Genomic DNA, 12,515 nt, shown 5'->3' on the forward strand with positions numbered 1-12,515 from the left:
TTCGCAGGTATTAAATTTTAGGTTTGGATCAAAACTTTAGGGTTTTTTGTTAGGGAAGAAAGGAAGGAGAATTTTAGAATCTGCAAGCAAAGTTTTGTAAGTTTTGGCGTGGATTTAATCTACAAGCAAATTTAACATAGTGGTTGGGCATTTAGTTTTTGTTCTAAGGTTTATAGTTTGAATCTTATAGAAAGTATTTTTTATATCAACAAAATCTCATCGTTTTGAATTTTTTAAGTATCAAGACGATAATACAAAAGTAACGTTGTTTTTGTGAGAGAGTCACGTCATTATTATCATTTCAAAGAGTAAAAAAGTTGTTAGGTCAATATCTCATTAATAGATTATCGGTAGGCTGACATTATTAGAGTTAAACATAAACATTAACATTAGTATTGATAAAACTAAAACATCAGTGGTATTTTTGAGCTCACGCTCAAAGATCAGTGGTATTTAAAGTAGTTTACCTATTAAAAATAAAATTTAATATATATTATGTATCACAAGACATGTTCTCAAAATGGTCACTTGATTTTTTTATAATGGGAAAATGGATAAAATAATGTATATCATGGTTGGAAAGTTCATAGGCTAAATTGAATAAAACAATTATGCTAAAAATAACTCAAAAATTAGTAGATGTACTCTAGCCATAATCTTATATCATAACGGTTAAATAAATTTTTATATTTTGATCAAATAAATCAAATAAAATTATATATTTAATACTTAACACGTTAAATTATTTAAAGAGTGAAGGATTTTATTATCAAATAACTAAACATTCTTCATATTTTTTTTTTGTTACAAATAATTAATCGTCCCCACACACAAAACATTTTGATGGGTTGAAATCCATGCAAAACCTACGCTGAGTAGATGAACATTTTTAATTACTCAACTAATTAACGAGACTCTTCGACTTACATTACAAAACATATGAAAGTTTACAATTACATGGACAAAGCAAAAACTTGGATCATACATTTGAGGGTGACCTTTGTCCCTCCGATGAGGGACTTGTAGCTCTAGGTTCAATTTTGGTCATCATCATCCCGGGCCTCATTGAAAGATCATCTTCATCATGGTACGCATAAGCAAATCCTCCATGCCTAGTCATGTCCATCCCTGCGGTCTCATCGTGACTAGAAATCCTCAACAATTTCATCTTATGCAGCCCATAAAAGAGTGGTCCCATTGTGGCCGTAACCCACCCTATTATCGCCAATATTTGGATGATTTGTGCCCCTAATAGCTTCCCTCCACCAACCCATGAACAGCCCATACGGCCTCCTCGACTGCCCCGGGTAAACCTCGTTGACGTACGCCTTCGTGGCGAACAATCCGGTGAAGAGTAAACCCCATGCGCCGCACCCTCCGTGTAATTGGGCTGCCTCGAGCGGGTCATCGTACTTGAATTTGGATGCGACGATGTTGAATCCGATTAGAACCCATGCTGCTACAAACCCACATATGACTGCAGCCCATGGTTCTACTACTGAACACCCTGAGGTGATTGCAGCAAAGCCTCCTAATAAACCATTGCAAACATCAATTACATTCCAATGGCCAACCAATAACCTCTTGCTGAACAAGGTTGTCAGAGCAGCTGTGCACCCGGCCAATGTCGTCGTGACAGCTGTCCTCCCTATCGCACTCCATTGCCCGTAATAGCCTCCGTTATTATCGTATCCTTTCATGATGGTTAAAAATGAACCCGGGTTAAACCCGTACCACCCGAACCACAAAAGAAACGTCCCGAGGACTACTAACGAGGCACTGTGGCCACGTAATGCCACGGACCGACCTGCCCGATCGAATCGACCGATTCTTGGGCCTTCGATCAACGCGCCCCATAATCCGGCAATACCACCGACCATGTGAACCACACCCGAACCGGCAAAGTCAATGACGCCCGAACCGAGTAAAAGGTTATCGGGTTTGATTGGGCTGGCCCACCCATCTGCGGACCAAAACCAATGTGAAACAACAGGGTAAACAAAGCCTGTTAAAAAGGAAGAGTAAATAAGGTAGGCCACGAATTGGGTTCTTTCGGCTATGGACCCACTAGTAATCCCAGCAGCAGCTATAGCGAAAGCCCATTGATAAAGGAAAAAACTATAATCAGCTGAAGGTGAAGGGAAGGCTTTAAGACCAAAGAAGTGACGTCCGATGAAACCATTGGATGGTGCACCGAAGGCCAAGGCGAAACCGAAGAGGTAATACGAGAGAGCACCGGCTGCGGCGTCGAGGACGTTGGTCAACATGATGTTCATGGTGTTCTTAGCTCGGACCGAGCCTGCGCAAAGCATGGCGAAGCCGAGTTGCATGGCGAAGACTAGGTAGGCGGAGAAGAGGAGGTACGTGTTGTCAATGGCGTGAGTGGCGTCGGAGAGTTGGTTGGAGATAGTGGAGAAGCGGCCACAGAGGAAGGTGGCGAGGGCGGTCGCATTGGAGGAGGAAGAAGAGGAGAGGAGGGGGAGGAGGTCGGAGGCGGAACAAGTGAGGGAATCCATGGCGGAACAAATGAAGAGGAAAAGAGGAGATGCAAACACATAGGGTGGGCGATAGTGTGATTATATAGAGTTGAAAGGAGTGGTGGAGGGTATGAGACAATGACAAATTGTATTATTCCTTTTTGTGGCAAACTTTAAAAAATGAAGATTCTATACTACTACTAATAATACAAAACTAACATTGTAGGTTTATTTTTTCTATCATTATTATTTGATTTATTAATCGATTATTTTGAAATAAGTTTTGTAAAATCTTATTATGGTAATTTTTTTATTAAGAGAACGATTTTTTAACTCAATTTACTTTATTCGCAAATATAATTCAAATTTTAATTTTCTTGGCCAGATTTAATGTTTTATCTCATTAAATTAACTGACTGTCGATAATGTTATAGATTTATTTATTATAAAAAAGATTTACCTTAGAGTGAACCTATCATGTGATTAAAAGTATATATATATAATATATATATATATATATATATATATATATATTATTGTGAAGGAGATAAAATGAGAATCGAGTGGTGCCAAATTGCAGAGCTGCTAGGTGACAATGTGATATTTATGATGCTGTCTAATTGTAGAAAAATAAAAGCGTGTAGCCAAGCAAATTAACACCACACCACCGCCCAAGTGGAATGACTTTGTGTCACGAAACCACAGTGGATCGTGACTGTAAACTATTATTATTAGTTTTAAAGTTAATTGCACATGTACTTAAAGTATGACTTTTATTTTAAATATAAATTTTTAAACTTTTAAATATTTCAGTTTTATTTCTAAATTTTATGATTATCATTTTAAATTAGTCCTTAAACTTTTGAATGTTTTGTTTTCATCTCTAAACTTTGGCCTTATTCTAAATTGGTTGTCAAACTTTTTGAACATTCTAATTTTATTCCAAACTATATGTATATATTGATCACATCTCTTGTTAATAAAATGGTTAGACTAAATTATATTATTATATGTTTGAAAAAGAACAAAATTTAGGTTAAAATATAGTTTAATAATTATATTATTATATGTAGATTGATCTCTGCTTATATTCGATCACCTAGTTGTGTGTACTCTTTTCCTCCAAGTAGATTTAGAGAAGTTTTTAACGAGACACACAACTTAAGTTAGTATTATTAATAAAACGCCGCAGCATCTTCGGGTCCCCACTCTCTGCATCTTTCGCCAAAACTTGCTACAATTAATTGATTTAACTTTTTTTTTTATATTCTAATTGTTTCAACTTTTTAATATTTATTAGCATTATTTTCCTGCAGATGCACGAGTTTTTAATTTTATTAATTTTTTATTAATTAATAGCAAATTTTATTTTTTAAATAATGAAACTTAAATTAAATTAAATAATAGTTATTTATTTAATGTTTATTTACAATATGTTATCTAACTATATATTGTATTTTTTATTTTATTTTATATCAATTTAGAATATGAGTATAAAATAATAATTAAAATTCAAAATATTAAAAGGTATTCATTGAAAAAAAAAAGAAATAAGAAGTTAATCTCAGGCCCAATAATCTATTTATATGTAAATAATAATTTATAAAAAATAAAATTTATATTTAAATATAAAATAAAAATTAAATAACTTATTAGAGTTATTTAATTTAAACAAAAATAATCGCATGCTTTATATATTTAGTAAACTATTATTATTATTTTGATTTTAATTAATAATTTTCAAAGATCAGAGTCACTCTTGCTTGTTTTCGGTGTTTCTGTTTTTGTTGGTGTCTGAGTGTATTATCAATCTCCGCTTCTTTATTAGAATATTGAAACAATTAAATTCTTTGCTAACAAATATTATAATATCGAAACGATTAAATTATCGAAAAGATTTAAAAAAAATTAGAATAAATTGTATATTCTTTTAATATTTATTTCATTTATTTGCAGTGAGATATGGTTGCCTCTGGGAAGAGTTTGAAGGAAAGACAAATTCAGGAATGGCAAGAGTATGTTTGATATATTCTCATTTCTGTGTGCATTGCTCTTAAACCATTTTCCATGTATAATTTGTTATATACTTTTCTACTGCATCAATACTATGCTTTTTGCTTGTGCAACATGCTGCTAGTTGCAGTTTAATTAAACTATCATCGCCTTCTTTAATGTTATATGGTGCTTGATTTGCTAGTTGCTACTATCTATCTTATGTGATCATGAAGAGTTTACATGTTTCTTTAATATTATATGGTGCTTGATTTGCTAGTTTCTACTATCTATCTTATTTGATAAATTATTATTTGTTTAACTTAAAAATTAAACAAATAATAATTTATCAATTTATTATTACATTTATATATATATAATTGAAATAAAAATGTAATGAAAACGATCGAAGGCAATTCATAGAAACATAACCTAAACACATTGTCAAGAAATACACATTTTAGCTTTTATCCCACATTGTCAAGAAACATAACATAAACACTCCAATATGCCTATATAAGCTAACCCTTTTAAACTCTTTTACTCATGGAAATAATATGTATTAAATTATGATGTTAGTCTCTATAATTTTTTTTTTAATTTTTAAAATGCTAAGGTGCGGATGTTGATTCACGTCTGTCCTTACGTGGTGCCAACTCGGAAGAAACCCTGCAAAGACGTGAATGACGATCCACGCCTTGTTAGAAGGAGTGCTAAATCGATAAAATTTGAAGAAAAGATGTCTGATAGGTAATTATTTCTTGTAAGATTGATTTTTTTATATAATAAAGCCTTTAATTTATGGACTGTTTTTTCGTATTAAATTATTAGATTATAAGCTGACATTGTAGGCATAGCATGATCCACTTGATTTGGTCTCGAATTTTGTAAACCAAAACGCCCAGTTGATTAAATTTGTCGTTAGATACAAAAGAATCTCAAAGTTGATTCCAAATATTGATTAAGAAAAACTTCGATCACATGTCCCACCGGAGGGATCTTCATCAACCCGTCACTTGCTTTTTTTATATTTTATGCTGAAAATGATTTCTATAATTTTAGGATAAAGTAAGTATTTTATACTTAAATTATCAATTTTAGTCTATTTAAGTACTCAAACTTTTAGTTTTTTTCAAAATCATACCTAATGTTTAGTTTTTTCAAAATCATACCTAATGTTTAGTTTCTGTTTCGTTTTAGAACTTTACCATTAAAAACTTTATGCGTTTAGTTCTTAAACTACCAGTTTTGATCTTAGTACTTAAAATTTCTAATTTTTTCAAAAACTTGAATTTTGACAATCGTACTAAAATGGAAAAAAAACTAAACTTTAAGTATATTTTTAAAAATATTAAAAGTTTAAATATTAAAATGGATCAAAATTAATAATTTAGATACTAAACACTTAATTTATCCTAATTTTTATTTAATTGCAGTGTGTCAGAATTCGATGGACTTGAAAAATCTCTGGCCCCTTTTTAGATTCACATAAACTATTTTTTTTAAGCTGCTGATTTAAGCATGAATATTATATTATATTATATTATATATATTTGTTTATTAATAATAGATGGTGTAATATATATAACCATTCCATTTGTTTATTTTGTTGGACTTTTGGAAGTTCTTGACAAAGTTTAAAGATACATTTACAAATACAAAAAAAAAAACTGCTGATTTAAGCATGAATATTATCATTTCTTTATTTATAACCTATTGATTTGATTATATTTTAATTATTCAACTATTTTTTTTATCAATTAGATCATTAATATTTTAATTGATTTTATTCAAATCACTAACAGTTAAATGTTAATAAAATTACATATATGATAGTTAAATAAATTTATATAATAATATATTTGGTCCTTATTACTTATTACTTATGCATTTAATCCATTTCATCCTATATTGAGTTAATTCAACTAATTTAACTCTCTAAATTTACAAATTTTATTAATTAGGTCTCATTACCAAACTATTCATTCTTAACACGGATTTAGTCTCAAAATTATAAATTCTATTAATTTGATCATAATTCTGAATAATTCAATAAATTTAACCCTCACATTCACAAAAATCATCAATTTAGCCCTTCACATATACAATTTTAACCCTTTGAGAAACCTTTTCCCTACCTATTGCTACAATAACTAACTCTATTGTTGCTGTCAGTGACCAGTCAAAACGATTCAAGAAGTCTTTATTGCCCTTCCGCAACGTCGAGACATGGATACGTTCTCCTCCATCATCCGCGAGAGATATTACACGAAACAACAAGAAGATAATGTAAGACTCTACTCCCTCCAACAATTATCCCTCCACATGATTAATACCTTTGCCTCAAGCGTTAAAATGTCTCTCGCTATTCTTAGAATACATGATTACGTCCTAAAACTACCTTAAAGAGTTGAGAGCCTCCATTCTAATGAGTGTAGAGATACCCTCATCCCGAAATAATTGAGATGCCTTCAGAAGCCCAACAAATAAATGAATGTCTCTCACTCTTGTTGATATAGATTGGAGTTGCCTCCAAAAAGTGTTAAGATGTCTCAACACGATAAAGATGCTTCCACTCGATAAATAGATCTCTCTGAGGCTGATGAGATACCTCATCTCTGGCTAAGGACTTAGAGAAACCTTCACCCTATCTCTTTGTTCTCTCTGGCACCGCTGTCAGTGATTGACTAAAAAAGTCGAGAAGCCTCTGTTGGGAAATTAAACGAGTAATTTTCCTATAACCAGATTAGTGAGAATGCGAAATAAAAGCGGAATAATAATATCCGGAATTGATAATGGAGTTCGGTCAATTATGCCTACGTCTTTAGACTGATGCAGATCTTTTACTAAAGATAGAAAATTTACAGGTGTTTACATAAACACTCACAACTAAATGGGAGAAAGAAATGATTTGGGATGGTTTTGAAGCTAAATGGGTTATGGTATTTATAGTTGAAGCTTAAGGACTAATCTTGTAAATACCCTAAAGTGTAAGGACTAAATTTGTAATTTTTCCATGCCACTTTTCAACCAAATCATGCTGCTTAATTTTAAATCGCCTAACCGTCAGCTACTTTGATTTTTCAACAATTTTTGCTTTGAGTTTTCAACAATCTCCCACTTGAAGACTGATTTTAATTTATCTTCACACCTCGATCAATGCATCAACATTTCTGGTCTTGTTACTCTAGCATGCCAACTGAAGCTGAACATAACTTCAGTTTGTCCGTACTCACCGTCTTTGTTAACATGTTTGCCGGATTTTGAGCTCCACTAATCTTTTCAAGTTTCAAAATCCCATATTCCAGAAGAGACCGGATAAAATGATATCACAATTGTATGTGCTTCGTCCTGGAATGAAAAGACGAATTCTTCGCTATATGGATATCACGTTGACTGTTACAATACAAGACATTGTTTTCTTATTTCTTGCTTAACTCTTCCAAGAAACTTTAGAGCCAGACAATCTCATTGTTGGCTTCCGTAATAGCAACATATTCTGCTTCAATTGTGGAGAGAGCAACTATCTTCTGTAGTTGAGAAACTCAACTTACTACGGTACCTCCTAGAGTATAGACATACCCTGTAGTGCTTCTTCTGATGTCAACATTTTCTGGTTAAGTCAGTATCTACATAGCCTTTCAGTATCGTATCTCCATCTTTGAAACAAAGTGTTTTGTTTATGGCACCCCGCAGATATCTGAGAATCCATTTGACTGCTTCCAGTGTACCTTGCCCGGATTATTCATGTACTTGCTAACAGCTCCCACTGCTTGAGCAATATCTGGTCTACTACAAACCATGGCATACATCAGACTTCTAATTGCTGAGGCATACGACACCTTTACCATGTGTGCACGTTCTTCCTCCGTCTTTGGTGACTGTTCTTGGGAGAGTCTAAAATGAACACCTAAAGGTGTACTTACTGGTTTAGCATCTTGCATGTTAAACTTGGAGAGTACTTTTTTGATATACTCAACTTGTGATAACATCAAAGTCCCTGACTTTGTGTCTCTCTTAATCCTAATCCCAAGAATCTGCTTTGCATCGCCCAGATCTTTCATTGCAAATTGCTTTGACAATTTTTGCTTCAAGTTTATAATCTTTTGCATGTCTGAGCCTCCAACGAACATGTTATCAACGTACAATAATAAAATAATGAAGTTGTTGTCGAACTTCTTGATGTAGCAACAATGATTTGCTTGTCATCTAGTAAAATCACTAATACCCATGAAGCTATCAAACTTCTTGTACCACTGTCTAGGAGCTTGTTTTAAACCATACAATCTCTTCTTCGACATGCATACCAATTTTTTCTTGTCTGCCTCTATGAAGCCTTTTGGTTGTCTCATATAGATTTCTTCCTCCAAATCACCATGAAGGAAAGTTGTCTTTACATCTAACTGCTCAAGATGTAGATTCTCTGCAGCTACAATTTTCAACACTAGTCTGATTATAGATAGCTTCACGATTGGAGAGAAAATTTCATTGTAGCCAATACCTTCTTTTTGTTGAAAACCTTTAACAACCAATCTTGCTTTATAGCGTTTGCTCCCATCGTGCTCTTCTTTGATCCAGTAAACCCACTTATTATGGAGCACTAGATAATTCCCACGTTTGATTTGACATAAGCGAGTCCATCTCATCTTTCATGGAAGACTCCCACTTGACTGAATCCTCCACCTGCATTGCTTCATCATAGCACTCTGGTTCACCATTGTTAGTCAGTAACAAGTATTGCAAAGAAGAAGAATAACGCTGGGTTGGTTTATGAATTATGGAGGAGCATCTCCATTCTGGTGTACATGGTTCTTCTTGAACTACTTCAAGACTGATCTGAACATCATTTCCAAAAATCTCCTTACACTCAGCAAATTCCTTTGTTTCAGCTTCGGTATTGGAGCTACTTGATTCTATGGTTGACATGTCTTTGTACATCACATTCTCATTGAAAATGACATCTCTGCTTCTTATGATCTTTCAATTTTCATAGTCCCAAAAACGATAACCAAACTCATTACCACCATAACCAACAAAGACACATTTGTTAGACTTAAAATCAAGTTTACTTCTTTCAACAGAATTTATGTGTACATAAGAAATACAACCAAACACTCTTAAGTGTGAAAGGTATATTTCTTTTATGCTCCAAACTTCCTCTGATATTCTACCATCCAAGGGAACTGAGGGTCCACGGTTGATCAGGTAAGTTGTAGTGTTGATAGCCTCAGCCCATAACAATTTGGGCAAGCCGACATATATCCTAATGCTTCTGGCACGTTCATTCAGAGTTCTGTTCATGCGCTCTGCTACGCCATTTTTCTGCGGTGTCATGGGAACTGTTGTCTCCATCTTGATCCTATTATTTGCGTAAAATTCTCTGAATCTACTATTTCTGTATTTTCCTCCATTATCAGACCTCAACCGCTTGACTTTCAAACCAGTCTCATTTTCCACTACGCCTTCCATTTTCTGAAGGTATCAAAGACTTCTGATTTATTCTTTAGAAAATAAACCCACACCTTCCTTGTAGAATTATCGATGAAGGTGACATAATATAGTGAGCATGCAAGAGATGGAACTGGAGATGGTCCCCATACATCAGTATGAACCAACTCTAACTTTTCAGCATTAGGTGTCTTGACAATTTTTACAAAACTGACTTTCTTTTGTTTGCCAAAGATTCAATCCTCACATAGTCCGACATATATACTCTTTAGATCCGGTAGCTTCCCTTTTGAAAAAAGTGTTTTCATCCCTTTCTTGCTCATATGGCCAAGCCTTTGGTTCCATATGTTTGATTTTCCATCAGCATTTACTATTACAATGATATTCTCTAAATTTGAGGTTATATAAAGAGTACCAGTCTTCTTACCATGAGTAATGATGAGTGCTCCTTTGGTAATCTTCCATTCACAACCTAAAAAACTTGTACAATATCATTCTCCATCAAGCTGTCCAACAGAAATCAAATTTCTTTTGAGACCATGAATATGTCTTTCTCCTTTCAGCTTCCAGGTGGTTTGGTTTGGCAACTTTAATCGGATGTCTCCTTTTCCGATGATTTTCAAGGTTTTATCATCAGCTAGATGAACATTCCCAAAATAACTACTGACATAGTTCTCCATGATTTCTTGGCATGGGGTGGAGTGGAAATATGCCTCTGAATCTAAGATACATGATTTAATCAGACCGTTGACGCTTAAAATCATGGCATCACCTGTTTCCTCTGTCACGTTGGTAGATTCCTGTGTCCGGTATCTTTCTTCGGTGCTCGGTAATCTCTTTTAAAGTGACCCTTCTTGCCGCAATTATAACAATTAAAATATTTCTTTCCCGTTTTTATTTTTCCCTTCTAGATTTCGATCTGCCACGATTTAGATTTCTTTCTGAAGTTCTCCCTCTAGACTCTGTATGCAAGGCTTTGGATCTTGATGCTTCACCCGATTCTCTCCGTTGAATTTCTTCACTCAATACCAGATCCCGAACATCGTTGAATTTCAATTTACTGTTTCCCAACGAGTTTCTAACTGATGTAACAATATTATTCCAAATGTATGGTAGAGATGATAAGAGAATTAAAGCTCGAACTTCATCATCGAATTTAATTTCCACAGAACTCAACTGGGTTGTGATTGTGTTGAGTTCATTTAGGTGTTGAGCCACTGATACCCATTCTGCCATCCATAAATTGAATAATCGCCTCATCAAGTTAACTTTGTTTCAGGCTGATGGCTTCTCATACATAATGGAGAGAGTCGCCATAAGACCCGTCGTGGTCTTTTCCTTTGTTATGTTAAAAGAAATATTGTGGGATAACGTCAGTTGGATAACTCCGAGGGCTTTTCTGTCGAGAAGAGCCCAATCTTCATCCTTCATGCCCTCTGGCTGCTTTCCTAAGAGAGGTTGATATAGCTTTTTCTGGTACAGAAAATCTTTAATCTGCATCTTTTAAAAGCCAAAGTCTGTACCATCGAACTTCTCAATTTTCACATTCATTTTGTCTGCAGCCATCGCTCCCACTCGAATCTGGCTTCTTTTGGATAGTTTCTAACAATTCCTGTTAACTACTGTGTATTATAACACCTCCGTCGACAAACTCGTATCGCCAACCAAATTTTACTATTCACAAAATAGTAATGTCACAGAAAAAATCGACAAAATTCACCACCAAAAGCTTCTGATACTAGTTGTTAGAAAATTAAACGAGTAATTTGCCTATAAACATATTAGTGAGAATGAGAAATAAAAGTGGAATAATAATACCCGAAATTGATAACGGAGTTCGACCAATTATGTTTACGTCTCCAGATTACTGTAGATCTTTTACTAAAGAGAGAAAATTTACATGTGTTTACAAAAACACTCACAAGAAAACTCTCTAAACTCTTTAGTATTGGGAGAAAGAAATGATTTGGGATGGTTTTGAAGCTAAATGGGTTAGAGTATTTATAGTTAAAGATTAAGGACTAATATTGTAAATATCCTAAAGTATAGGGACTAAATTTACAATTTTCCCATACTACTTTTCAACCAAATCATGCTGCCTAATTTTGAATCAACTAGCCGTCGGCTGCTTTGATTTTTCAACAATTTCTGCTTTGACTTTTCAACAGCCTCCACTGCCCCTTCACAATGTCGAGATGTTAATATGTTCTCATGAATCTTCCATGTGAGACGTCACCCTCCATATGAGACTTTACACATAGCATCAAGAAAATAGCATAGAAAAGATTTTGCTTTTCCATATAGTCGTCACCCTTCATATGAGACTTTACACATGGCATCAAGAAAATAGCATAGAAAAGATTATACTTTTCCATATAGTTGTCACCCTTCGTATGAGACTTTACACATAGCATCAAGAAAATAGCATAGAAAAGATTTTTCTTTTCCATGTAGCGCTCTTATCACATGATTAATACATCCACATTTAGCATCGAGGACTTTATGTAGAGAAGCCTCCTCACCATGACATGACAGAGATACCCATGCTATATAATAGCATAGAGATTCTCCGCTAAGTAACACAACATGAAGAGACCT

General features: G+C 34.0%; 1 protein-coding gene across 1 annotated transcript; it reads right to left on the reverse strand.

Annotated features, from left to right (window-relative positions):
- Positions 1–888: 888 nt before the first annotated feature.
- Positions 889–2,560, reverse strand: LOC120133519 (ammonium transporter 1 member 2-like). Its single transcript, XM_039150087.1, is given in 2 exon segments — positions 889–1,267; positions 1,269–2,560. Coding segments are annotated over 2 exon segments (1,536 nt in total). The 5' UTR covers positions 2,517–2,560; the 3' UTR covers positions 889–979.
- Between the last annotated feature and the right edge of the window lie 9,955 nt (positions 2,561–12,515).

Source organism: Hibiscus syriacus, unplaced genomic scaffold (assembly GCF_006381635.1).
Source record: "Hibiscus syriacus cultivar Baekdansim isolate YM2019G1 unplaced genomic scaffold, ASM638163v2 tig00110584_pilon, whole genome shotgun sequence".
Lineage (NCBI taxonomy): Eukaryota > Viridiplantae > Streptophyta > Magnoliopsida > Malvales > Malvaceae > Hibiscus > Hibiscus syriacus.